A 26,476-nucleotide genomic window follows, 5' to 3' on the forward strand; every position below is an offset into this window, starting at 1 on the left:
CTTCTCCTGGATACTTGCTCTTCTAGTTCTTCTGGACATTTCTTTCTCTTGGCCTGCTTTCCTGCCATGCCCACTAATTCTGGGTATACTCAGGACTCTGTTCTGCCCTTTTCTCTTTTTTCTCTTTCTCTTGGTGACCTTCTCAACTTCCATGGGTTCCATTGTCCTGTCTAATTGCCTACTGCACATTTCAAACTTGATATCCCATGGGCATTTCAAACTCAGAACGTCCAAAGCAGAGCCCATTGTCTTCCACCAAACCAACTCGTCTTCCTAAGTTTCCGGTTACTGTGGAGGGTACCACCATCCTTCCGCTCACCGGGTTCACAGCCTCATAGTCACCCTGGACTCTTTGCCCTTTCCTGCCTCCCATTTCCAATCAGATGCCACGTCTTGCCATCTGTTTGCACAGCATCTCCAGTATACATCATTCACACAGCCACCATCCTGGTGAAGGCCATTCTCACTGATCACCAGAGGCTCCCTGCCCACCGCTATCAGAGGGATTTTCCTGAAGCCCACGTATGATCATGTCACCTCCCCCAATAAATTCCAGTGGCTCCCTCTTGCCTTGAGAATCAAAAATAAACACGTGTGTTTGACCATCAGAGCTCTTCCCAGCCTGGCCTCTCCCCACATTTGTGCCCTCTCCCCCTCTGGGCCTCACTCCTTCTGCTCTGCTTGCTGTTTCACAGACATGACGTTCCCTCGCCCATCTTAGTGCCTTTGCACTAGTGCCCCCGGTGCCCCTGGGCCCCCTCCTCACACCTCCCTCTGGACTCTCTTGTTTCACATAAGGCTCAGCTCAAACTCCACTTTATTCATCTCCCTCAGCTCCAACTACCTCACATCCATTTAGTGTATGTTTTGTATCCACTTGTGTGTGCACTGTTATCTCCTTCTTTAGAGTGCAAGCTCCTTAAGGGCAAGGACTGGTTCACGTTTTTGCTTATCCCTGCAGTGCTTAGCACATGGCCTAGCACATGGTAAGTGCTTGACTAACACTGGTTGATAAATTATTGTTGAAATATTTAACCTTTTAATTCGATATAGACCTGCCATTCAGTTCACAACTATTCTTTCCTTATTCTAGGCTAGATTTCTTCCTGGATAGTTTTTTTCCCCCTTGGTTTTTATTGGAAACAAACCCTCTTCCTTTAGGTATTGTATCAGTGCTTGATGGCACCCAATGACATTAACTTGTGGCTGGGGGGTTGTTTTTTCAGAAAATTCACATTGGCAAGATGGGAAAGTCTCCGGGGCTGTGTACAGTAGTGATGAAAAACTCACTGAACTTCTTGTAAAGGTAAATGATGTCTACTTTAGGGGAAGTGTCAACACACCAAATACTGTGTGATCTGTATCCCATTTCAAAGAGAACAGAATTTTGGAAACATTCAACATTGAATTTCTAAATCCTGGGAATTATTTGTCAGAGTTAGCAGTGATCAGGCTAGAGATTAGTGGCTTAGAAAGGAAGAGGGAGTAATCATGTGATGGCATAGATGGATGTTAGGGAGTAGAGGAGCGTGTTTTGTGTTCATGGTAAGCTTGAAAGTGAGCAGTTTGAAGAAGATTGAAAAGGTGTGAAAGCCCAATTACAGTTTTCTCAGATCCTGTTTTACACGTTGGAAAACAAATTTTTCAGGATGAATTCCCCTCCTCCTTTGCACAGTACCTTTGGGGCCTCATTGAGTGTTGGGCCTGCTTAGCCATCCCTTGGCATGGTTCAGTGTCCTTCCTGAAATGCTCCCCTTTTGCCTTAGGTGTTGAGTTACATTTCTTTGCAGGTTTATGGAGATTTTGCATGGAGCAATCCATTACATCCAGAAGTCTTTCCGGGGGTTCGGAAGATGGAGGCAGAGATTGTGAGGATAGTTTGTACCCTCTTTAATGGTGGACCAGAGTCTTGTGGCTGCGTAAGTAACTACCCCTCTTGACTTGTCTCCATTTCTTAGCTTGGAATTTCCATTTAGGATTTGCTCAGATAAGTTACTTAGACTGCTAGGACAGTCGAGGGGAGGGTGTCCTTCACTCTGAGAAGGGCACCAGGGGTTGTGTGGTTGTGTTGTCGCTGTGGGCAGAAAGCAACATGTTGTCATGGAGACCGTGCTGCTCTTGAGATCAGGAAACTGTGGATGGAATCCTGGCTCTGTCACTAACTATGTGGATCTGGAAGTGTCCTTCAGTCCTTTCAGATTTGGGGAATGATGTTTCCCTACTTCCCTTATAAGTTGTGGTTAGGAGGGCCCTTTGGAAGCCTTAAAACACCAGATAAGTATTAGTTAGCTCTTCACACTCCATTTCTCACCAGCAGATGCTGGCATTTGGGAACAGGCGAGAGCTCAGGCTCAGTTGGGTGGGAAACCTGCGGCCCGAGGCCACATGTGGCTCTCTAGATCCTCAAGTGTGGCCCTTTGACTGAATCCAACTTCACAGAACAAATCCCCTTCATAAAAGGATTTGTTCTGTAAAACTTGGATCAGTCCAAAGGCCACACCCAAGGACCTGGAAGGCCACACGTGGCCTCGAGGCCGCAGGTTCCCCACCCCTGGTTAGGCCGAGCCTCTTGCAGCTGACCCTGTTCAGAATCCTGTGTAGGAAAATGATCAGGGAGCCTCACAGAGACCTTTCTAAGCATCCACGCTGAATGTTAACTTTTGAAGAGATGACATTATCTTCCCGGGCTCATGCTTTCCTAGAGACAGGAGGATGAAGCAGTGGATTTCTTGTGTTCAGAGCCCCCAGGTTGGTCAGGGGTAGAGTGAGCTTCTTGAGGACAGGAATTGTTGGGGTTTTTTTTTTGTTTCCTCCAGCTCCTAACATAGTATTTTGTCCCTAGGAGGCACTTAAGAAATAAATATGTGTTGGACTGGTTTGTATTCCTTCCAGTTCATCTTTTTTTCATCCTGCCCTGGGACTTTAATATTTTTCCTTAAAAATTATTTTTAAAATCTTACTTTTAAAAATGATATATAGGTTTTTCTGAGGAGAATAAACATTCCAAGCTAAAAGCTTTCTCATGAGGAGTTTACTCATGGCTCTGATCTTAGCATGAATTTCTGAGCCTAGAGAAGAGTGCCCCAAACCAATGAGGCTGCTTGGTAAAGAAGGTCTTTGCCCTGCTCCCTCCACCCCCGGGGCCTTCTGGTCAGGGGAGGAGCCTGGGAGAAGAGAAGAGTGCCTTCTTCAGAGTTGGCTGTTACCTGGGCCTTGGCTCCTCAGGCTCCTCCCCGCCTCTGGCTGCCTCCTCCTCGCCCCCTTGATCGGAGGAATGGAGGCTGCCCTCAGCCCCACCTGGAGCTTTCCTCCAGAAGTCTGGATGTGGCCTTTTCAGTTCACTCCTTGCTTTCTGTCTGCATCTCTGCTTGGCTTCAAGCTGGGCCTCCCCTGGTGTCCTCTGTCCCCCCTGCCTCACCACTTCCCAGCTTCCTTTCATGGGTCATCTTGCCCCATTAATTAGATTGTAAGCTCCTTGAGGGCAGGGACTGTCTTTTTCTTAATTGTATCTCCAATGCCTGGGGATGTGCCTGGCATAGTAAAGCACTTAATAAATGTTTATTGAATTGAATTTTCCAGGTCACTTTGTTTATTGTTGTTGTTTAAGTCTAAACTTAAACTGTGTGAATTGAAGATGGGAGAACATTTCAGGCTTGGTTTTGTTTGGATTGGGTAAGCAGTCATTGCCTCTACTTTTACCCTACTACAAAAACTGAGTGATGTTCTATTGAGATATCTGTCTATAAAGCTGCTAGAACTGTCATGGCTTGTTAGGAATGAAGGTAAATATAAGCACATTTTCTGCAGAGTTTATTTGAGGAACATGAACAAGAATTTTGTCCACTTTATAGTTGGAACTATGAACATTCTGTATTCAGACTTAGTAATATAATGCTGTATATGCACTCACACATGCTGTAGGAAGGAAGGAAGGAAACATTTATTAAGTGCTTACTATGTGTCCAGCACTGTGTTTTTCTCTTTATAAATATTATCTCATTTGATCCTTACAACAACCCTGGGAAGTAGGTGCTATTACTCCCATTTTAGAGTTGAGGAAACTGAAGCAAACAGAGGTTAAGTGACTTGTTCAGTGTCATACAGTAAGTATCTGAGGCTGCATTCGAACCTGGGTCTTCTTGACTCCTTGCAAGCCATGGCATCGCCTTCCTGATGCCACGGTCCTCTTCCAGAATGGAGGACAAACAATAACAACCCTAACTCCTATCCACTGCGCTAGCTAGCTGCCTCTGTAGGTAAGTAATACTTGTGGGAAGGGAAAAAAGGGAAATTTGCCTTGCCTTGACTCCTCAGGAATTTTCTTGCATTTAGGGATCACTTAAGGACTTTAAGGCATAGCCCAGAGGCATAATGAAGGAATGATTTTGTTCAGCTAGAGAAACTGAGACAAGCATGGTAGGTTACTGAAAATCTTTAGGAGTTTTGAATAAAGTCTGGGAGTCATTGGGTAGAAAATTGTCGCGTGAAGCCGAATTGTGTGTGAAAGCTTTGGTTGTTCACTGGATCTGGGTGTTCATACTCCAGCGGTACAGATTACAGTCCATCCTCAGTAACTAACTCTTCCATATCTTCTGAACCAAGATCATAAGCCACACGGCATATTAGGGATGTTCTGCAACTTTCTCATGGCAGCCTCATATTCCTCCACTGCTCTGTGAGTGACCTGTCATTTTAGTTGTTTGGATATTGTAGTAGACTAAGATTGGCAGCCATATAACAACACCAGAAGAATGCTGATGTTCAGAATCTGAGTTTTTGTTTCCTGACAGAAGCTTGGACTCTTAAAAGCATTCCGCAGTTTCCCAAGTAATGAATTCCCTCTATGGGTTGTCCATCCAACTTAAATGTATCGTGGTCTGAATTGTGGGAATTCTTTATCCTTTTTTTTTTTTTTTTCTCCTGAGTGGATAGTTAGGCCCACACTTTTGAGTGATTTTGAATCTCATCTAAGGGCCTCCTTGCCATGTTCATGCACTTAGCACCATGTTATCCACAAACAAGAACATCTTGTTTTTAGTGTCTTTACATCTATAGGGAGCTGTTGTTCCATTTGGAAGCTGGACATCCTCTGTGATGGTGGTAAATACTGTGAGTGACCATGTCTCTTTGTTATATGCCTTGTTTAATGTTAATAATTGGGGCTGTTAATCAAAGTTCTGTCATTATGTCTTTTATTTATTTCATCTTGCCATCTTGTAACCTTCTGGACCAAAGTATCCTTTCCTGGCCACCAGTCCCCATTTATGTGTTGTCTTCCTCATTAGAATGTAAGCTCCCTGAGGGCAGGGATGATCTTTGCATCCACAGTGCTTGGTACATAGTAAGCACTTAATACATGCTTTTCCACTCATTCAGCTTTCAAGGAGTCTTATATTGTTTATCATATCCATAGAGATCAACTTGGAGGAGAGCAGCCTATAAGGCATTTTGTTCTATCAGATTCAACTAGTTAGTATAGTGAAGCAGACAGTGAAGTCCTGTCCTATTTGAACCTTTCAGTGAGCTGTGTTATGAAGGTGAGGTCTACTGCAGAACAGTGTTTGTGAAAACCTGCCTGTTTCTTTCTTATACCTCTATCAGGAATTGCCCTCATACATGCAAAGACTATTTTCATAAGGATTTTGTAGAGATGAGTACATAGATTGGTAGTTTTTGATGGGTTTCAGTGTCCTTTTTTTTTTTCAGTAGTGTTAGTATCCATGATTTTTTCCCAAGAGTTTTTTTTTAAATTTTTTTTTTCCCCAAGAGTTTGATTATCATTCCCCTGCTTCTGTATCCTGAGAATTGATGCTTCTTAACTTTTGCCTCAAGCACGAACATTTCTTGTGGACATTTGGTCTGGTCCCACTCTCCTTCCTGCCTTGAGGGCAGTTTCTACTTCCTCATACAATAATACAGTACAAATATGGTAGCTCCACTGTCATTGTTGGAGAAAATACCTTTTTACAGAAATTTTACAGATCTTTGTCATTTGTCATTTATTTCCTGTCCTCCTTGTTTCATCCTTAAACACTCTCAAGATCATTGGGTTTCTTGTGATGTTTTCTTATTGACGTATTTTCCCCTCTACTGTTTCTCACTGTTTTATGAGCTGTTAGTATAGATAAGTTCTTATCATCTTCCTCCTTCAGATGATTTTACAGATGATTTTTTATTCTAAATCGTTGTTGCCCTTGGTTGCCATGTCTCTGCTGGGTCAGAGAATAGTATTTACTGGATGCGGTGGTTTCTAGACTCTTGGCTTCCTGGCTGTGGTTAAATTGGTTTAATTTTCTAAAGACTTTTCAGGTCTCTGCTCGCTCCAAATCTCCAATTCTCTGATTTTAGGAAATGGTTGCCAGTGGCTTTGATGTATTTTCTTTCATTTCCCATTTTTCATAAGGGCTGCTACTTATTTTTTGAACCTCTTTTGTTTTACAGTGGTAAGAAATGAACTAGCACGCCAGGTAGTGTTGTGTCTGGGGCCAGCAATTGTTGCTGGTACTTCAGTGGGAAGGAATAGTGCGGGGCCTGTCCTCCGCCCAGGGGAGCTTGCAGGGACTTGTTGATGTGCATAGGAGTCTCCCTCGTACAGTTGGGGTAGCCTAGTGTTCCTTCCTCCCAGCTGGCAGCTGTGCTGGTTTTGTCTGATGAGCTTAAGAACTGGTTGTTCCCGGTTGCAGGAATTTCTGAACATACTTGTTGTTTTAAATTACTTTGCCAGTATTTGGGGCCTGCCAGCCATGCACAAACCGTGTTGTTAGGAATCAGTCAGTAAGAAAGGATGTTTCAGATTAGGTAGCAAAACAAGACAGTGATCCAGAGAATAGATGATACATGCCTGATTTTGTATTTGAGACTATTGTTTCCAGTGTTTTTTTCTTGTAACCAGAAGAAAATAACATTGGCAGTACCTTGTAGGTATGTCAAGCAGTTTTTTTAGGTGGGGATCTTTTCCCTCATAATGCTTCAAAGTGGAATGAATAGATGTTAGCTAGGATTGTGCATTTGTTTCTACATTTTGAGCTGGTTTGTGTCTGTGCAGGGTCAGTACACGTGGGAGGACTGGTTTTGAATGAGCATGCAAGGTCATCTTTACCCTAACAACACACTCAACTGTGCAATCTCTTACAAAGCCAGACTGTAGAAGGCTTCTGTGTGTATGATTCTTGATTTTGAAAACCAGTGTAGTGAATTAGACAAAGCATGAATAGTTAGTGCATTTCTTCCTCCGACCCATCCCATCTTTCACACCAGCTTTCCTCCATAGGTTGGGCTTTCTTGGGAATTATTCGTTATCAGCATCAGCCATTATCAGCAACTTGAAGGGGAGCCAGTCAGCTGCTCTGGACTCAATTCTGTATGGGCTAGCTATTTGGCATACTGGAGACACTTGGGAAGTTACAGGCCTTGATTCAGGGTACTCGTGGTCAGAATGTTCAGGTGAAACCAAATAGTCAATTTCTGTTTAATTCATGATCAGCATGAAGAATTGGGGTGAGGTTTAATAGTTGGCTGGAACAGAATCTGAGCGAAAAGGAGGCTGTCTGAGAACTGCTCTGGTTGATGGAAATAGCAGATGAGAAAGTCTGGGAGAAGACTGAGGATAGGGATTCCCGTTCTCTCTTCTCAGTGGGGCATTTACTTTTACACAGAATTCCTTTTGCTAATCACTAATTGATTCACTCTCCAGCGCTCTGCATTGGTGCTTCCAAACTTTCTCTTTTATTGAGTCCCTGTATTCACTTCTACTTTTTTCTCTTTCAGCAGATGGTCTTGCTTCTCATTTAACTGAAAAATTGAAGATATTCATTATCAGCTCCCTCTTTTCCCCCTACTCTACATCTCAGAATACCGCTATTATCTTTTTATTTTGTCTTTGTTTTTACATCATATTTCCAAGTATATTCCCCCAGCTATGCAATGAGTCTTTCTTCTCTATCTTCTCCTCTCCTTTTCTCCTTTGTTACATTCTGTAAGGAAGAAGTGGCCTTCTCGCCACAGTTAACTCCTCTACTTATGACTTTGATTCTGCCTCTCTCTGTTTAATCCAGGAGATTGTTTTATCAATCATTCCCTTCTCATCTTCTGTCTCTCCCTATGTATTGCCTCCTTTTGGGTTTTCTACAAATGGGATTAGATCTCACCCGTCTTTCCTTTGAACTTTTTCTTTTTCTGTTTCTGACTTCCCTGGCCTCACTCCTAGAAAGGTCTGTGCTTGCTGCCGTCACCTCCTCACCTCCCTCTTGCTTCTCATCCCCATGTGTATTCTGGCTCTGACCCCACCATTCAACTGAAAGTGCTCTCCCCAAGGTTAGGAGTTGTTTCTTATGTATAGTATTTTTATACTATTAAACCCAAACTTGAGTTCCCTTGGGTTTTGTGACTCTCATTTCTTATGTGACAGTTTCTTCCCTGTGGCCTATGAACATGTCCAAGTCTCCTTCATTCCTAAAAAAACCTTCACAAAACCTTCTGGGAAGAGGAGAGGAGAGGAAGGGAGAGGAGGGTAGGGGAGGGTAGGGGAGGGTAGGGGAGGGTAGGGGAGAGTAGGGGAGAGTAGGGGAGGTGGAGGGAAGGGAGGAGTTACCCAACTAGAACTGGCCACCTGGGTCTCCACTCAGGCAGCTTGGACTACTCACAGGTGTCCTTTGTTCTTGAAGAGGACCATGACATCAGGGAGATGATGACATGACTTGCAATTGGCTTTGATTTGACCAGCCTCACTTTTTCCTCCAGAGCCATCTAGGTCCAGTGGTCAGATATTTATCAGGACGAGATGAATACATTGAAAGTGGCCCAGGATGCCATGAGAGACCCTGGCCCTTTTAAGCTAAGGTCCTCCCCGCCCCTCCCTGCCCCTCCCCTTCCCCGCCCCCTCCCCGCCCCTCTCCTTCCCTGAAAGTGTTTTGCCCAAAGGAAGGTAAATATTGATGGCTAAAAGCTGTCCAGTTCACTTGAGGTTTACTGGCTAGATCTCTCTTTCAAAGACCAAGCCTTAAACCCAATTCACTCTGGATCTTACAGATTGGACAACAACAGGTCCCTGCCCAAGCACCACTTAATGGTTATTTTTTGGGCCCTCCAGTTTCAGAGTGAATAAATAGTAACTGTTTCTCTTTTGGTCAGCAACCCTAAGGATCTTCCCCTCCCAGTTTGATTTTTTTTTTTTAATTAAAAGGGCCCTCCTTTGCCTCACTCGAAGTGAGAATCTGAAAAGACCTTAGCTTAAAAGGGCCAGGGTCTCCCATTGCACCCTGGACCATCTCCAGTTGGCTCTGGAGGAGAAGGTGCACCTGGTGACCTTGCACAGCCCTCCCTCATTCAGATCAAAGCCAATTGCAAGTCGTGTCATCATCTACCAGATGTCATGGCCCTCTTTGAGAACGAAGGATAAACACAACAAGAAGACCTATCTCTTGAGTTGATATCCTAGCTGCCAAAGTCCTAGAAAAAGCCACCTGTGTGATGGCTCACTCATGACATAGCTCTCTCCTTGTTCTCTTCCTATCTACCTCCTGCTCCTCCTCCACATCCCTTTCCTGAACTGGGAGCATAGCCCGTGTCTGTGCTGGGCCTCTCTACATTACTGACTTTCCTGCATTCCAGTGGGTGGCTGGAGGAGCCCTCTTGCTTTCCCTTACACTCGCTGTGCCGTCTCTCATCTTTGTACTTTTAACTGCTGTAAATACACTCCCTCACTTTTGCCTCATGGAGGCCCTTCAAGATTCATTTCAAGCCCCACTTGCTACATGAAACCTTTCTTGATCCCTCAACTTCTATTGTTCTCCCTCCCTCAACTACCTTGTATTTATTCTGTATGAATTTATGTACATATCTTCACCCCTGATAGGATATAAGTTCTTTGAGAGCTGGCCCCATTTCCTTTTTGGCTCTATGTTCCAAGGATGCAGCATAGTGCCTGGGTCAGAGCAGTAGTTGCTTCCTAAGTACTTTTTGACTGATTAATTCTCAGTCTCCTTTGCTGGCTGCTGCCTCCTCCAGGATGGCTCCTGCCTCCTAAGACTGAGTGTCTTCAAAGCTCTGTCCTGGGCCCCTCTTGGTAATCCCATCGGAGCTGATAGACTCAGTTATCATCGGCTGTGTAGCTGACTCCCACATCTGTATAACCAGCCTTAATTTCTCTCTTGTATACTGACTCACGGCTAGACATCTCAGCACATAAAAGTGATGTTTTCATCACCACCATTCTTCCTGAAACCCTGGTTTGTAAACTCAGAATCATCCTTGACTGTTCCCTTTCTAGCTCTTTACCTCAAGACCTTTTGATTCTACCTTCATAACATTTCATAGTCCTTCCTCTTCTTCAGTTTACAAGGCCACGACCTGAGTTCGGGTCTTAATTTCCTCTCCTGGACTCTTTTAATTGTCACCCAATCTCCTTACATCTAGTATCTTACCTTTCCCATCTTTTTTCCATACAGCTCCCAAAATAATACTCCCAAGACATGGATAGGTATGACTGTGTCATTCCCTTGCTCGGAAATCTTCAAGGTCTCTCTGTTACCTCTAGGAAGGCAAACTCCTTATCCTGGTGTCCAGGACGCTCAACATGCTGGTTTTAGATTGGAATGAAAGCCTTCTTTTAACATTAAACACATCACCACATGTTAGTAATTATGCCATTCATAGCTGCTTTTTTGGTAAATTTGTGATGACAAGCTAGTAAGAATTCAGTAGTTTGCATTTAAAAATCATAATGATGTCATAATATTTGAATCATAATATTTGAAAATTAGTTTCATGTCACCACAGAAGTAGGAAGATTCTTAAAGGGCCCTTCCAGCTATGCATTCTATGGTTCTCTGCCCCAGCTATCTAGGTGATCTATAGATTAAGGTCATTCCAGGTCTGACATTCCCCTCTACCCCTTTATACCAGTAAAACTCTTCTGTCTTAGGTGACCTCATTTACCCTGTGGCATTAGATAAGCTGAGGTCCTGAAACAGGGAGGGAGAAATGGAAAAGTTTCTATAAGTGCACTTAAATACTAAACGGCATCTAAGAGAGAGATTTCTAAGGAGGCTAGCATCACATGTTTTATGAGAACTTATTTATGTCTCATCTATTGCAACAAACATGGTTGCTGGTAGTTCTTTCTTCCTGCTGCACTAACCCTTGAGCTTTTTCTAAATTATCAGTTATCCACATGCATATACATTCCTATTGTCCTTGTAGCTCTTGTCTATTATCCTTTTTTTTTTAGAAAAAATTTATTTTTAGTTTTCAACCTTCACTTCCATAAGATTTTGAGTTCCAAATTTCCCCCCCCCTTCCCCGCACCCCAAGACGACGTGCATTTTGATATAGGCTCTACATATACATTCCTTTAAACATATTTTCACATTTTAGTCATGTTCTAAGAAGAATTAGAACCAATGGGAGGAACCACAAGAAAGAAGAAACAAAACAAAACAGAAGAAAACGAGAAAATAGTATGCTTCTGTTTGCATTCAGACTCCATAGTTCTTTCTCTGGATGTGGATAGCATCTTCCATCATGAGACTTTTGGAGATCCTTGCATTGCTGAGAAGGGCTAAGCCTATCGTAGTCATAACACAATGTTACTGTTACTGTGTACAGTGTTCTCTTGGTTCTCCTCACTTCACTCAGCATCAGTTCATATAAGTCTTTCCAGGTTTTTCTGAAGTCCCTTTACTCATCATTTTTTTTTTTTTTGGTTGAACTTTTTTTTTTCACGTAATGCTTTATTTTTTTTTCTTAATTTTTTAAATTAATTTATTTTGATTTATCAACAATCACTTCCGTATGCTTTTGAGTTTAAAATTTTGATATAGGCTATATTATATATATATATATATATATATACACACACATTCTTATTAAACATATTTTCAGATTAGTGATGTTGTAAGTAAAAATTAGAACCAATAGGAGGAACCACCAGAAAGAGGAAACAAAATTCAACAGAAGAGAAAAAAAATAGCAAATAATATGCTTTGATCTGTATTCAAATTCCATAATTCTTTCTTTGGATGTGGATAGCATTTTCCATCACAAGGCCTTTGGAGATGTCTTAGATCCTTGTATTGCTGGGAAGGGTTAAGTTGATCAATACTAGTCATTGCACAATGTGGTTGTTATTGTGTATAATGCTTTCTTGGTTCTGCTCACTTCACTCAGCTCAGACCATACAAGTCTTTCCAGGTTTTTCTGAAGTCAGCCTGTTCATCATTTCTTATAGCACAATAGTATTCCATTACATTCATTACAACAACTTGCTCAGCCATTCCCCAATTGATGGGCATCCCCTCAATTTCCAATTCTTTGCCACCACAAAAAGAGCTGCTATAAATATTTTTGTACATGTGGGTCCTTTTCCTATTTGTATGATCTCTCTGGGATATAGCCCTAGAAGTGCTATTGTTGGGCCAAAGGGCATACACAGTTTTATAGCTCTTTGGGCATAGTTCCAAATTGCTCTCTGAAATGGTTGGATCAATTCACAACTCCATCAACAATGCATTAGTATTCCAATTTTCCCATATCTTTTCCAACATTTATTATTTTCCAGTTTTGTCATGTTAGCCAGTTTGATAGGTGTTATGTGGTACCTCAGAGTTGTTTTGATTTGCATTTCTCTAATCAATAGTGATTTAGAGCATTTTTTTCATGTGACTATAGATAGCTTTAATTTCTTCATCTGAAAACTGCCTGTTCATATCCTTTGACCATTTATCAGTTGAGGAATGACTTGTATTCTTATAAATTTGACTTCAGTTCTCTATATATTTTAGAAATGAGGCCTCTATCAGAGACACTGGTTGTAAAAATTGTTTCCCAGCTTTCTGCTTCCCTTCTAATCATGGTTACATTGGCTTTGTTTGTGCAAAAACTTTTCATTTTAATGTAATCAAAATTATCCATTTTTGTATTTCATAATGCTCTCTATTATTTGGTCATAAATTCTTCTGCTCTCCATAAATCTGACAGGTAAACTATTCCTTGTTCTCCTAGTTTGGTTATGGTATCAGCCTTTATATGTAAATCGTGTACCCATTTTGACTTTATCTTGGTATAGGGTGTAAGATGCTGGTCTCACCCTAGTTTCTGCCATACAATTTTCCAGTTTTCCCCGCAGTTTTTGTTAAATAGGGAGTTCTTATCCCAGAAGCTGGAGTCTTTGGGTTTATCAAAAAGTAGTTTACAATAATAGTCATTGACTACTGTATCTTGTGTACCTAACCTATTCCACTGATCCACCACTCTATTTCTTAGCCAGTACCAAGTAGTTTTGATGATTGCTGCTTTATAATACGATTTAAGATTTGGTATGGGTAGGCCACCTTTCCTAGCATTTCTTTTCATTAGTTTCCTTGATATTCTTGACCTTTTGTTCTTCCAGATGAATTTTGTTATTATTTTTTCTAGTTCTATAAAATAAGTTTTTGGTAGTTTGATTGGTATGGCACTGAATAAGTAAATTCTTGCCCATTTTCCTATCTAGTCCTATCTAGCTGTTACTTTGTAGCATATTGGTTCTACATTAGGAGTTTATCTCTCTGCACAGATGCTGATTGGAGATACTCACATCAGTTTTCTTTTTATAGGACCAAGTTGGGCATATGATTCTGGTGACTGGTGATTTGGGGAAGTGGTTTTGCTTAGCTTAGCTCATGCCCAGAACTTTGTAGAGATAGTGAATCAGTGGAGGCAGAGACGCTGCTGGTGCTTCACTCATCCTATTGTTTACTTCAAAACCAGTCTGACTCCTGTAGTGACATTCTGAGATTTCTCTGGGCCACAAACTATACCCTGGGGAATTGCCTCAATGAACTGGGACTTTATCTCTGACCCCATTTGCAAAACTGTGTTTTCCTTTTGGTTTAGGCATTTGGTGACTCATCATTTACAAAACAAAGGGAACTCTCCTAGTTACTCCTAGTTAAGGGTATGAGAATCACATGTTTCATAAGGACTTCTCAAGTCCCAGTGGCTAACTTTTCTCCAGAGATCTTCAGAATAGCTCCTCACCACAGCAGTCTTAGGACTTAGTGGTCTTTTCTTGATAGGGTTACCTTCTTTGGAAGCCAGCCAGAGCCACCATCTACTCCAGTCTCATTGAAGCAAGGGGTTGGAGTTTTCCATCTATGCATATGTGACATATCATCTGAAGAGAAAGTATGCTTAGAAATTGTATGTTCAAAAAATATCTGCTAAATATTTTGGGTTTACGCTTTGAGGCATTGTCAAAAGAGGGCCATATGTTTGTGAACTTATATTGGTACTGCTCTACTGATGACCAAGGAATCTCCATAGGTAGTCATTTCTTTTTGATAGTAGGATGACAATACTATGTGGAACCCAGGGAGTTCTTGAAATGACCTCTGAATCACCTGCTTTCCAGACTATATATGATAGAATCATAGAGAAATATTTAGGGTCCTTCATAACTGTGATTCATATGGTTTCTGTTTTAGGTAAACAGGATACATAATCCCCTTCCTGACTAAGTGGGCACTACTTCTGTTGTCCTTTCTCTTGTTTAAACTCAAGCCAGGCATTCTATGTCATCTGTAACTCCAGCCTCTAAGGCAAGGGTGGGGAACCTGCTGCCTTAAGGCCACACGTGGCCCTCTAGGTACTCAAGTGCAGCCCTTTGACTGAATCCAAACTTCACAGAACAAATTCCCTTAATTAAAGGATTTGGGGGCAGGTCGGTGGACTGGCCCTGGAGTCAGGAGGACCTGAGTTCAAATCTGGCCACAGACACCTGACACTTACTAGCTGTGTGACCCCTGGGCAAGTCACTTAACCCCAATTGCCTAGTCCAAAAAAAAAAAAAAGGATTTATTCTATAAAACTTGGACTCAGTCAAAAGGCCATACCCAAGGACCTAGAAGGCCACAAGTGACCTTGAGGCCACAGGTTGCCCACCCCTGTTCTGAGGGGTCATTTTTCTTATAATATTTATCAGAAATTACTAGTAATTTCCTATTTGTATTAGTGGACTTCTTAGAGCAAGTGGCTTTTTTTTTTTTTTTTTTTTTGCATTTAAGCAGGACCTTCTTATTTGTAAATCGATAAGATAGGTTGGTTTCCATTGCATCAGGCCTACTTGTCACTATCAATATATATGTAAATACGTGCATACATACACACATATACATTGTATAGGTGTGTGTTTGTGATAATGATTCACTTTTTGTAGCCATTTAACAATTATAAAACATTTTTGTAGTGTCCTGTGAAATACATAATGTATTATCCTTATTTCACAGATAAAGAAACTGAGGCTCAGAGAGTGACATCAAAGTGATTGACCCCTGGGCACATAGCTGTACTTATATGAGACGGGATTTTAACTGAAGTCTCCTGATCCCTTAAATCCAATATTCTTTCTACTCTACAGGGCAGGTGGAAAAGTGACTGGTTTTGGATTAGGACTATTGGCCACATTCAGCCTCCTTCAGACAGGTATAAGCTGTTGAAAAACAAAAGAAAGAATCAGTATCTCAGCAGCCTTTGCCTCTTGCAGGAAGGTTAGCTTTGGCTGTCGAACCAGAACCTAGTGGCTTGCACAGGCCAGAACATCCAGTGCATTCTGGAATCTCTTTTCAGCTGCCTCCATGGCTAATGTCTCCTCTTCCTTTTAGGTGACTTCAGGGGGGACAGAGAGCATCCTGATGGCCTGCAAAGCCTATCGAGACCTAGCTTATGAAAAGGGCATCAAATTTCCAGAAATGTATGTATCTGCTTCCCAGCCTTGATCTATTACCCCTGCTAGAGTGCCAGGTAACGAGAATCCCTGGAGTGAGCCTGGTGATCTCTTCTGGTACCTGGGCCTCTTCTCATCCTCAAGTCTTTGTTCCAAGCTGGCTGGCCAGGGACTCGAGCTGACGAGGCTTGATACTCTTTGGAATTTCAGAGCTCCCTGCCATTTTATGCCTCAGGCTCTTACGGTGAAATGACCCAGATGTGTTTTTTGGGATGTGTTTGACTTCTTCCTGTTGGATTATAAGCTTTCAGTCGATTGAGGAAAGCCTTTTCTCCTTCTTGTTTTGCCTTAAGACAGACCATTCAGCCACAAGCTGCCCCTAGTTTACCCCAGAACAATCCATCCCTTTGTCTCTGCCATCCTTTGTCAAGGAGCCTTGACCTGCTGCCACCCAGTGGACTGACCTTTTTTAGCATTTGTTTTTCCCCACCTGCTGGTATCTGAAGCAGGACCAAGTGAGCAAGAGCTAATGTTACACATGATCCCTGCTCATCAGTGGTGCTTGAGGGTCAGCTGGTACTGTCCCTTCCCTTCAATGGGTACATGTGCATCTTATGACCTTGGATGCTTAAGAGTCACAGTTTGGTGGCTTGTGTTGAGGGGAACTCATTATTGTTTCTAAGATAGGGGATGCTGAGAGTTAATACCAGTAAGTCTGAAAAAGAAGACCTGAGCTTGACTAGTTCCCTCTGTTAATACTGTTTGAAGGTTTGATCCCATTTAGTTGAGAGAGTTTTTTCTTAAAGCAAAAAGGAGACTTTAATTTCTCATTTTACTTCTTTATTAAACTCTTGCGTTCATAGATCACCTATGAGGGGGTTACTTTCTAGTTCTTTTAACAGTGTCACCAGGGTGGCATTTCCAGAATAATGAGAAAGGGGATAAAAAAAATAGATTGGCTTTTAATTGTGCAAGTTAGTTGTGAGTTCTGCTTGTCAGTTCACTCCCTTGCCTTCGCCTGGCATTGACCTTTCTCCTTTGATGCAGTGGATAGAGTTCTGGACTTGGAGTCAAGAAAGCCTGGATTTTTAGTCTTGCCTCAGACATCTATTAGTTGTGTGACTCTGGGCAAATCATTGACCCTTCCCGGTCCTCAGTTGCTTCATCTGTAAATGCGGGATTTGACCTTGGCCTCTAAGGTCCCGTCCGGTTCTGACCGTGTGCTCCTGTCTCCTAGTGTGGCCCCCGTCAGCGTCCATGCTGCCTTCGAGAAGGCAGCCCATTATTTTGGGATGAAGCTGGTACGCATCCGCCTGAATAAGAAGATGGAGGTGGATGTCAAGGTGAGTTTCCTCGTCAGAGCTCCTTGCCTTGTAGGAGAGTGAGGATTGCATCGACGTGGTTCATTTTATCCATCGTCCCATTCAAATGAGAAGCGGTGGGTTATGGGGGATAGAGTCACAAGGACCTGGGTTCAAGTCCTGCCTCTGATACATGCTGGCTTTGAGACCCTGGGCAAGTTGCTTCACCCTCTCAGTGTTCTAGGCAACTCTCTAAGACCATAAGCTTCAGAAGAGGGCAGCTCACTGGATAGAGCCCTGGGCCTGGAGGCAGGAAGACCCGAGTTCAAATCCAGCCTCACATACTTATTAGCAGTGTGACCCTGGGCAAGTCACTTAACCTCTGGCACAGGTCCAATTCCTCTCCATTTCTCTGTTCAAATAGGCCTTTAATGATATTATTTTTCAGTGATAATAGCTAGAATATTGAAAACTCTGGTCACCACATGTTGTCAGAATGATTCTTAAAGAGGAGTGCAGAGCTGTGGGTCCTCTTCTGTCTCAGGTGACTTCAGGCGAGCCCCTGAGAATGAGCAGGAGCACGCTTCCCATGGGCTTCTGAAGGTGGCATGGGAAGGGTGCGCCTTCCTGCTCCTCCACACTGGCAGGCTGCCGCCCCGCCCTTAGTCCTCTGCCAGGATCTACAGGCACTCTCTTCCTGGGCAGGGAGCTGGAGTAAGAGCAGGGAGGCTGGAATGACCATCTGGTGGCTGTGGACCCCTCTTGGACACATTGTGGGTATTCTCATCGTCCTTCCTTCCCTTTACATCTCCAGGCAATGAGAAGAGCCATTTCCAGAAACACTGCAATGCTTGTCTGCTCAGTGCCTCAGTTCCCCCATGGGGTGATAGATCCTGTCCCTGAAGTGGCCAAGGTACTGGGGGAGCAGTGGGCTGTTATGAGTGACATGGAGGGGTCTTCACTGGAACTAAAGTCAGCTTTGTTTGGTTAGACATGATGGATAAAAGCAGTCACAATTTGGGATTCAGCCGTACCAGTAGCAGAGAGATGTGGCCTCTGAGGAGTTAATTAGGGGATCTCAAAGCTTTACCTTCTCTGTTTGCATTCTAAGAAAGTCCCTAGAGACGAGCTTCAGGTGGATGGTGGGAAGGGGACATCAGCAGCATTTTGGGAAAGGTGGGTGGGTGTAGGATTCTGTCATCATTGTGTAAAAACTCGAAGCCAGTTCAGGAAACATCCCCTCATCCCTGTTCTCTAAGACAGTGTGACCTTTGTCTCCAGTCTGAACCAGAGCTTCTCTTTTCCTCCCAAATAATGTTGCAGTGACATGCATTTATTGTGCTTATTTAACTAATTAAACAACTTGCATATCAGAAATTGGCTACTGGTGGATGGAGTATCAGGAAGAAAGACAGCCTAGCTCCCTCCGCAAACCTTTCCACAAAGATAAGGAAAGTCCTAAACTGAATTCTGATCTGGAAATGCAGGAAAAAGTCATAGGGACATAGAGAGATCTGCTGACTCTGGGGACAAGGTCTGGCCAGAAATGCGCTGTGAGAGGAACATTCTGGTGTCCAGGGATTCAAAGAGACAGAGCTGCCCCAGGGCAGAAAATAATCTGAGGGGATCCCTGAATGAGGGCAGCTCTGTCAGCTACTCCCCAGTCCTAGGCCACAGAGCCAGGCTGGAGAGGGACCCACAGAAGAGGGGCAGACTCTGGTTGTGTCCTGAGGAACGACGAGTTCTGAAACCAACAGGAACAGAGCAGGGGCTCAGTGCTAATCTCCAGCTCAGCATGCAAGCAGCCGGCGAATAACCGGGGCCCGAGTTTCAGACCAATGAGGGGCCTGCAGTTCAGTCTCTCAGGACATGCAGAGCCGCCAGTCGACTGATGGCTGAGTCTAGCAGCAGTCTGTGGAGACTTCTGCCTAGGGACAAGCTAACAGACCCAGCCCTAGGCTAGGAACTAGAAGAGTCCAGACCAGGAGAGCAGTGAGCAGACTTTACCCTGGGTCACGTCACTTTGGAGGAGCTGAAAGCCTGCAGGCCCCCAGTCTGAGCTGTGGAAATAGTAGGAGGGTCAGCTAGGTTGTGCAGTAGATAGAGCTGCAGCCTTGGAGTCAGGAGGACCTGAGTTCAAATCTGTCCTCAGACGCTGGACACTTAGTAGCTATGTGACCCTGGACAAGTCACTTAACACTGATTGCCTCAACAACAACAACAACAACAACAACAAAATGCAGATTGTCACCTTCTCTGCAGTTAATTTATAGTCTTAGAGAAATGTGTATGTGTGTGTGTTTGGGGATGGAGGGGGAAGGTTGAGAAGTAAAATGACTGGCTCAGAATCTCCTAGGTCAGATGTCGGACTTGAACACAGGTCTTCTAGTCTTTGAGGTCATTTTTCTCAGCTGGTCAGTCAACAGGTGTTTCTTACTATGTGCCAGATACTGTGTAAGCAGTGGGGGTGGGGGGACGGTAGGAAAGGTAAAGAAAGGTTAAAACCAAGGCTCTGCCCTCACAGAGCTCACGTTTTAATGGGAGAGACAAGAAGCCAGCAATTATGTACATACAAGATACTTATGGAGTATATGGAAGGTCATTAACCCCAATTGCCTCTCCAAAAAGAAAAAAAAAAAACTAGCAGAAGGAAGTAAGAGGACAGAAACTCAGGTCAGACAGTTCCCCCAGAAGTGCATAGAGACCTGCACTGAGATCAAGTCCAAAGTGAAAAAGCAAGCTGGAAGAATGAGGAAACAGAAAAAGAATTCCACCATAAAGAGCTGTTATGGTGACAGGGAATCTCAAGACACAAATCCGGAACAATTAAAAATAAAACCTCAAAGAAAAATTCAACTTGGACACAAGTCCAACCAGAATGAAAGCTTGAGGTTTATTTTTCTTTTTAAAGAACTAAAAATAACTTTAAAAACCAAATGAGAGTAGTGGAGGCAAAAAGGGGGAAAGAAATGAGAGCAATGGAAGAAAGGTATAGAAAGGGAATTAACAGCTTTGAAAAAAGAGGCACAAAACCATACCCAAGAAAGTAAACAATCATAAGGGACTAAACAAGGATAAGCTGTTTATATTCCTGTGTGGGGGTAAGATACGTGTGGCCCCTCAGAACTCTATCATCATCAGAGAGGGAGTGATTCTGTTATGTTTTATTGGAGGAGTGGGGAACACTTGAACCTCATGCTCGTTTGAATTGGTTAAAAGACAGAAGAATACCCATAAACATAGAGCTAGGTACAGAAATGCATTCTGCCCAACAGAGAAACAGGAGGGAGAGGGATTAAGGGAAAGAGGGGTAGCAAGAGAGAAGGTAGATTATGGGAGGGATTAGTCAGAAGCAAAGCAAACTCTTAAAGAGCTGGTGAGAAGCAAGGAGAAGGAAAGAGAATAGGACGGAGGGAAATGCATAATTATCGATCATAACTGTGAATGTAGTGAACTCACCTGTAAAACAGAGAAGGGTAGCAGAAACCCAAACCCAACAATATGTTGTTTACAAGAAACACGCTCAAATAAGAAAGATACACAAAGAGTGAAAATGAGGGGTGGGAGCAGACTCTATTATGCTTCAGCAGAAGAAAAAATAAAAAACAAGGGCAGCAAATGTGATCTCCAATAAAGCAACAGCAAAAATAGACCTAATTAAAAGAGAGAAACAACATTTTTCTGAAAGGTATTTTAGACAATGAATGAATATCAATATTAAACGTAATTCATCAAATGAAACAGCATCTAAATTCGTAAAGGAAAAGTTACAGGGAGAAATAGACAACTTACGCTTCTCAGACCTAGATAAATCTAACCATAAAGTAACAAAAATGAAGGACCTGAATAGAATTTTAGAAAAGCTATTTATGATAGACCTCTGGAGAATGTTGAATGGCAGTAGAAAGGAGGAGACCTGTTTATTAATTGTGCATGACACTTTCATAAAAATGACTATGAATTAAGGCGTAAAAAATCTAGCAAATACAGCAATATTAAACATTTCTTTTACCAACTATAACGCATTAAAATTACATTCAACAAAGGGACATTGAAGCAAAGATTAAAAATTAATTGGATCCTTAATAATGGGTGGGTCAAAGAACAAATCATGGAAACAATTAATGATTTCATCAAAGTTAATGGCAATGACAAGACAACATGCCAGAATATTTGGAATGCAGCCAAAGCCCTTAGGAGAAAATTTATTTCTCTAAATATTTTCATCAGTAAAAGAGAGAAAGAACAGACCAATTAATTTGGACATGCAACTAAAAAAATTAGAAAACCAATAGATTAAAAACAACCACTTAAGCACCAAAATAGAAATCCTGAAAACCAAAGGACAGATTAGCAGAACTGAAAGCAATAAATCCCACTGATTTAATCACTAAAACTAGGAGGTGTATGTGTGTGTGTGTGTGTGTGTGTGTGTGTGTGTGTGTGTGTGTAGGGTAATTGATATGTCATTAGCTCATTTGATTACAAAAAGAAAAAAAAGAAAAAAAAGAAAACTGAATTACCAGTATCAAAAAATGAAAAAGACGAAAAAGGTAAATCCACAACCAATGAAGAAATAAAATAAATTATTAGGAACTATTTTGCCCACCTGTATGCCAATATAATTGACAACCTAAATGAAATGGATGAATATTTACAAAAATGTTAACTGCCCAGATTAACAAAAAAGGAAATGGAATCTTAAGTAACACTATTTTAGAAAAAGAAATTGAATAAGCTATTATACATGAAGTCCTGAAGAAAAAAAACTTCCAGGACCAGTTGGATTTATAAGTGAATCTTGCAAAACATTTAAAGCATAATTAATTCCATATTATATAAACTGTTTGAAAAAAATAGGAAAAAGGAGTCCTGTCAAATTCCTTCTATGATACAAATATAGTGTTGATACCTAAAGTAGGAAAAATCTAAGCAGAGAAAGAAAAATATAGATCAATATTCCTAATGAATATCGATGCAAAAATTTTAAATAAAATATTAGTAAGGATACTATTGCAACATATTGTAAAGAATTATACACTGTAATTAAGCTGGATTTATGCCCGGAATGCAGAGCTGGTTCAATGTTAGGAAAACCATAAGCCTAAGTGACCATATTAATAACAAAAACAGCAAAAAATCATACGATCATATCAAAAGATGCAAAAAGAAGCTTTTGACAAGATGAAACACTCATTGCTGCTTCAAAAAATTGAAAAACTCCCACAAAACCCTAGAAAGCATAGGAACAAATGGAGCTTTCCTTAAAATGCAAAGTACTATCTGTGCAAAACCAAGAGCCAGCATTCTCCGTAATGGGAATAAGCTGGAGGCCTTCGGAATCAGATCAAGAGGGAAGCAAGGCTGTTCACTCTCATCATGATGGTTCCATGTAGCGCTAGAAGTGCTGGCTATGGCAATGAGACAGCAGCAGGAGACTGAAGGAATAAGCGCAGGCAAAGAAAAAGCAGCTACTGCTTTTTGCAGATGACGTGATACTTTACTTGGAGAACCCTAGAGAGCTGAAAAACCAATTGAAAACATTAACATCTTCAGCAGAGTTTGATGATATAAAATAAGCCCACACAAATCAACGGCATTTCTGTATATTACCAACAAAATCCGTCAGGAAGAGATAGAAAGAGAAATTCCATTTAAAATAGGGATGGAAGGTATTAACTTCTTGGGAGTCTACCTACCAAGAAACACAGAAGAACTGTATCAGCGCAAGAAAGACAGATCAGAACGATTGGTTGAAACAGTAATTGTTCATGGGCAGGCTGAGCCAATACAATAAAAATAACAATGCTGCCTAAACTGATTTGCTTATTCAGTGCCATAGCAGTCAGACTACCAAGGGATTACTTTGTAGAGTTAGAAAAAATAACAAAATTCATCCGGAGGAACAAAAGGTCAGGAATATTAGAGGAATTAATGAAAAAAGATTGAAGGGGAAGGGGGCCTAGTAGAGCCCGATCTTAGACTTTATTACATGATCATAATCATCAAAATAGTTTAGTACTGAGTAAGAAATAGAAAGGTTAATCAGTGAAACAGATTAGGTACACAGTAATACCTGTATGGGCAGCTAGGTGGCAGAGCGGATAGAGCACTGGGCCTGGAGTCAGGAAGACCTCAGTTCAGATGTGGTCTCAGACACGTACTAGCTGTGGGATCCTGGGCAAGTCACTTAACCTGTTTGTCTCAGTTTCCTCATCTATAAAATGGGGATAATAGTGGCATCTACCTCCCAGGATTGTTTGAGGATGAAATGAGATAATAATTGTAAAGTGCTTAGCGCAGTGCCTGGCACATCATAAAATGCTATATAAATGTTAGCTATTGTTATTATTTTACAGAAACAAATAAACACAGATGTTTAAATGTTTAAAATGTTTAAAAAACCCAGAGATCTCAGCTATTGGGCAAGATTCACTGTTTGACAAAAACTATTAGGAAAACTTAGAAAGCAATTGGTTGGATACTAGGCATAGGCCAACATCTTACACTATATACCAAGCCAAGTTCTGAATGGGTACATAAGGGCTGACATTATAAAATCGGGGAGCGTGGAAGAAATTACCTTTCAGATCTCTGGATAGGGGGAGAATTCATGACCAAATGAGATAGAGAGGTTCACAGGAGGCGCAGTGGACAGTTTTGATTACATAAAATTTAAAAGTTTATGCACAAATGAAACTAATGCACCCAAAATTAGAAGAGAAGCAGGTAAATGGGGAATTTTTTTTGCAAGTTTCTCTGATAAAGACTTCATTTTTCAAATATATAGGGAACCAAGTTAAATTTATAAGAATTAGAACCATTCCTGAATTGATAGTCAAAGGATAGGAACAGGCACTTTTCAGAGGAAGAAAGACAAGCTCTAAATAGCCATATGAAAAATGCTCTAAATCACAAATTTTTAGAGAAATGCAAATTGAAACAACTGAGGTACCACCTCACACCCAGCAGATTGGCAAAGTTGGCAACAAAGGAAAACGACAAATGCTGGGGGAGTTGTGGATAAATAGGTACAGTAATGTACAGTTGCTGGAGCTGTGAACTGTTCCAGCCATTCTGGAAAGCAATTTGGAAGTATGCCCAACAAGTTATTAGCCTATGATGACCCTTTGATCCATCGGTATTGCTAATGGGTTCATACCCAAAGAGATAAAAATAAAAGAGGAAAAGGACTCGTATTACAAAAATATTTATAGCAGCTCTTTTTGTATTGGCAAAGAATTGGAAACTAAGGGGATGTACATTAATTGGGGAATGACTGAACAAGTTTGTACATGAAGATGAAGAAATATTGTGCTGTGAGAAATGATGAAGGCGGGACAGCTAGGTGGCACAGTAGATAGAGCTCCGGCATTGGAGTCAGGAGGACCTGAGTTCAAATCTGGCCTCAGACACATGACATTTACTAGCTGTGTGACCCTGGGCAAGTCATTTATTGCCTCATCAAAAAGCTAAATAAATAAATAAATATAAAATGATGAAGGGCAATTTCAAAGAAACTTGGGAAAACTTGTATGAACTGATACAAAGTGAAGTGAGTAGAATTGGGAACACGATTTATACAATAGCAACAATACTGAAAAGAGAATCAAAAACTCAGTATCTTGGATTAGTAAAATGACCAACCACAGTTCCAGATGACTCAAGATGAAACATGCTCTCCACCTCCAGAAAGAGAGGTTAGGGCTCAGAGTGCAGATTGAAGTGTGTATAATGCATGTACATATACACATGTGTATATACACATATACATGTGTATATGTATTTACATTTTGGACATGGCTAATGTGGGAATTTGTTTTGCTTGGCTATGCATATTTATAAGAGGTGTTGTTTTTCTTGCTTTCTCAATGGGTGGGGGAGAGGAGTGAGAGGGAGAGAATTTGGAACTGAAAAATGAAGTAAAATTGAATTTTTAAAAAATATTAAAAAGTTAGCTACTGAAGATATTTTGTGGTTGAATAGAATTAAAGGATGAATGAGGTATAAGAAGAAGGAGGATTTTGCTTTCTAAAATAGCATGCCTTTGTGTGAAACGCCGGAGAGATCTTGGGGCATCTCTGATTTTTGTTTCTTTTTGCATAAGACATAAATACAGAATAACTTTGTGTTGAGTCCACCTTTCCTGCTGTGTTCCATCATTGGGTTTGTCATAGTGTCCTTAATGATTTCTTCTGTTCTTTGTTCTCTCGGTGCAGCTGGCTGTCAAGTATAAAATTCCTTTCCATGTAGATGCCTGTTTGGGGGGCTTCCTCATTGCCTTCATGGAGCAAGCAGGGTACCCACTGGATCTGCTCTTTGATTTCCGGGTAAAAGGCGTGACTAGCATTTCAGCAGATACTCATAAGGTAAGACAAGATGGAGAGAAAATGACAGCTAAGATAGCTGCTTGACTCTTAGTTGGCATCTGTTGTGAGGAAGCGAACATGCCCTACGGTACTTCTGGCCAGTATTTCACGTCTCTGAGCAGTCTCCTGTTCTGGAAATCTGACTCTTGGTTCTTAGCTCCCACCAAGGCAATAGAGCCAGACAGGAGGAGTTCCTTGCCTGGTTAAATAAAATGGCTGGAAGGAGCACATTAGAATTCATTACTGTGCTGATCTTTGTTTGCCTCTTTGTGACTGTAGGAATCTTGATTGAATGTCTGTAATCTGAGAGTTCTATCATAGGAGTCTCCATGCTTTTTATAGGAAAAAGCTGTTCCTTATTTCCCTGAAATCTTGAGATTATGGGGATAAGAGTATATAAGAAGTGGATGTAGCCAGAACTCGGAAGCCATTACCTCCCCCATATTTGTAATGTACCTTGAAATAGACTGAATATGTATCATGATAACTACATGGGGACCCTTGTCTTAGCATGGTTAAGTGGGGTCACAGGTGGGGTTAGGCACTATTTGCCTTGCTAGTATGTGAGTAGCTTTGGTTGCATTTTCAGAATGTCAGTTAAACAGCTCAGTCATGTTTTTTGATGTGTGAATGCTCAACAGTGAATTTTTGATCCCAGCCTGCTGCCTTCTCGCCACTTAGAAAGTTTCTATAGACTTTTCCCACCACCCAGCCAGGGTCTGCTCAGATGGTGGATCCAAGTAGGGAGGCAGATTTGCTGTAAGGAAATCGTATGGATTCCCAGCCAAACATAAGTGATTATTGGATTTTTGCTCCGTGGCTTTCCTTTCTCCAAAGACTGAAATCAAGATCATTCCTTCACAGATGAAATGCTGAACAAAAAAGTCAGCTTCTTGGCAGGAAGGGATGTGTGTGTGGAACAAGCTGTAAGCTTTTGCTCCCAGCATTCCTCCTGGGAATTTATTGTAATATTTAGAGTTAGGATCAATCTTAGGAAGAGTTTAGTCCAACCTTTCATTTCACAAAGAGGACACTTGGATGTAGGAGGCTGTGATTTCTGCCCTTTCCATGTTGACCTTACTGCCTGTTATTTTGACTACATGTTG

At 41.7% G+C, this 26,476-nt stretch overlaps 1 protein-coding gene across 3 annotated transcripts in view; it reads left to right on the forward strand.

Annotated features, from left to right (window-relative positions):
* SGPL1 (sphingosine-1-phosphate lyase 1) overlaps nt 1–26,476 on the forward strand; it is an 84,783-nt gene that overhangs the window by 53,227 nt on the left and 5,080 nt on the right. For all 3 annotated transcript variants that reach the window (XM_027858360.1, XM_027858350.1, XM_027858370.1), the window contains 6 exons: nt 1,227–1,306; nt 1,791–1,919; nt 15,639–15,727; nt 16,938–17,043; nt 17,816–17,914; nt 25,221–25,370. In XM_027858360.1, coding sequence (XP_027714161.1) covers nt 1,227–1,306; nt 1,791–1,919; nt 15,639–15,727; nt 16,938–17,043; nt 17,816–17,914; nt 25,221–25,370 — 653 coding nt within the window. The remainder of the gene's footprint in view (nt 1–1,226; nt 1,307–1,790; nt 1,920–15,638; nt 15,728–16,937; nt 17,044–17,815; nt 17,915–25,220; nt 25,371–26,476) is intronic.

The sequence above is a fragment of the Vombatus ursinus genome, unplaced genomic scaffold (genome assembly GCF_900497805.2).
Source record: "Vombatus ursinus unplaced genomic scaffold, bare-nosed wombat genome assembly UNPS02000749.1, whole genome shotgun sequence".
NCBI classification, from domain to species: domain Eukaryota; kingdom Metazoa; phylum Chordata; class Mammalia; order Diprotodontia; family Vombatidae; genus Vombatus; species Vombatus ursinus.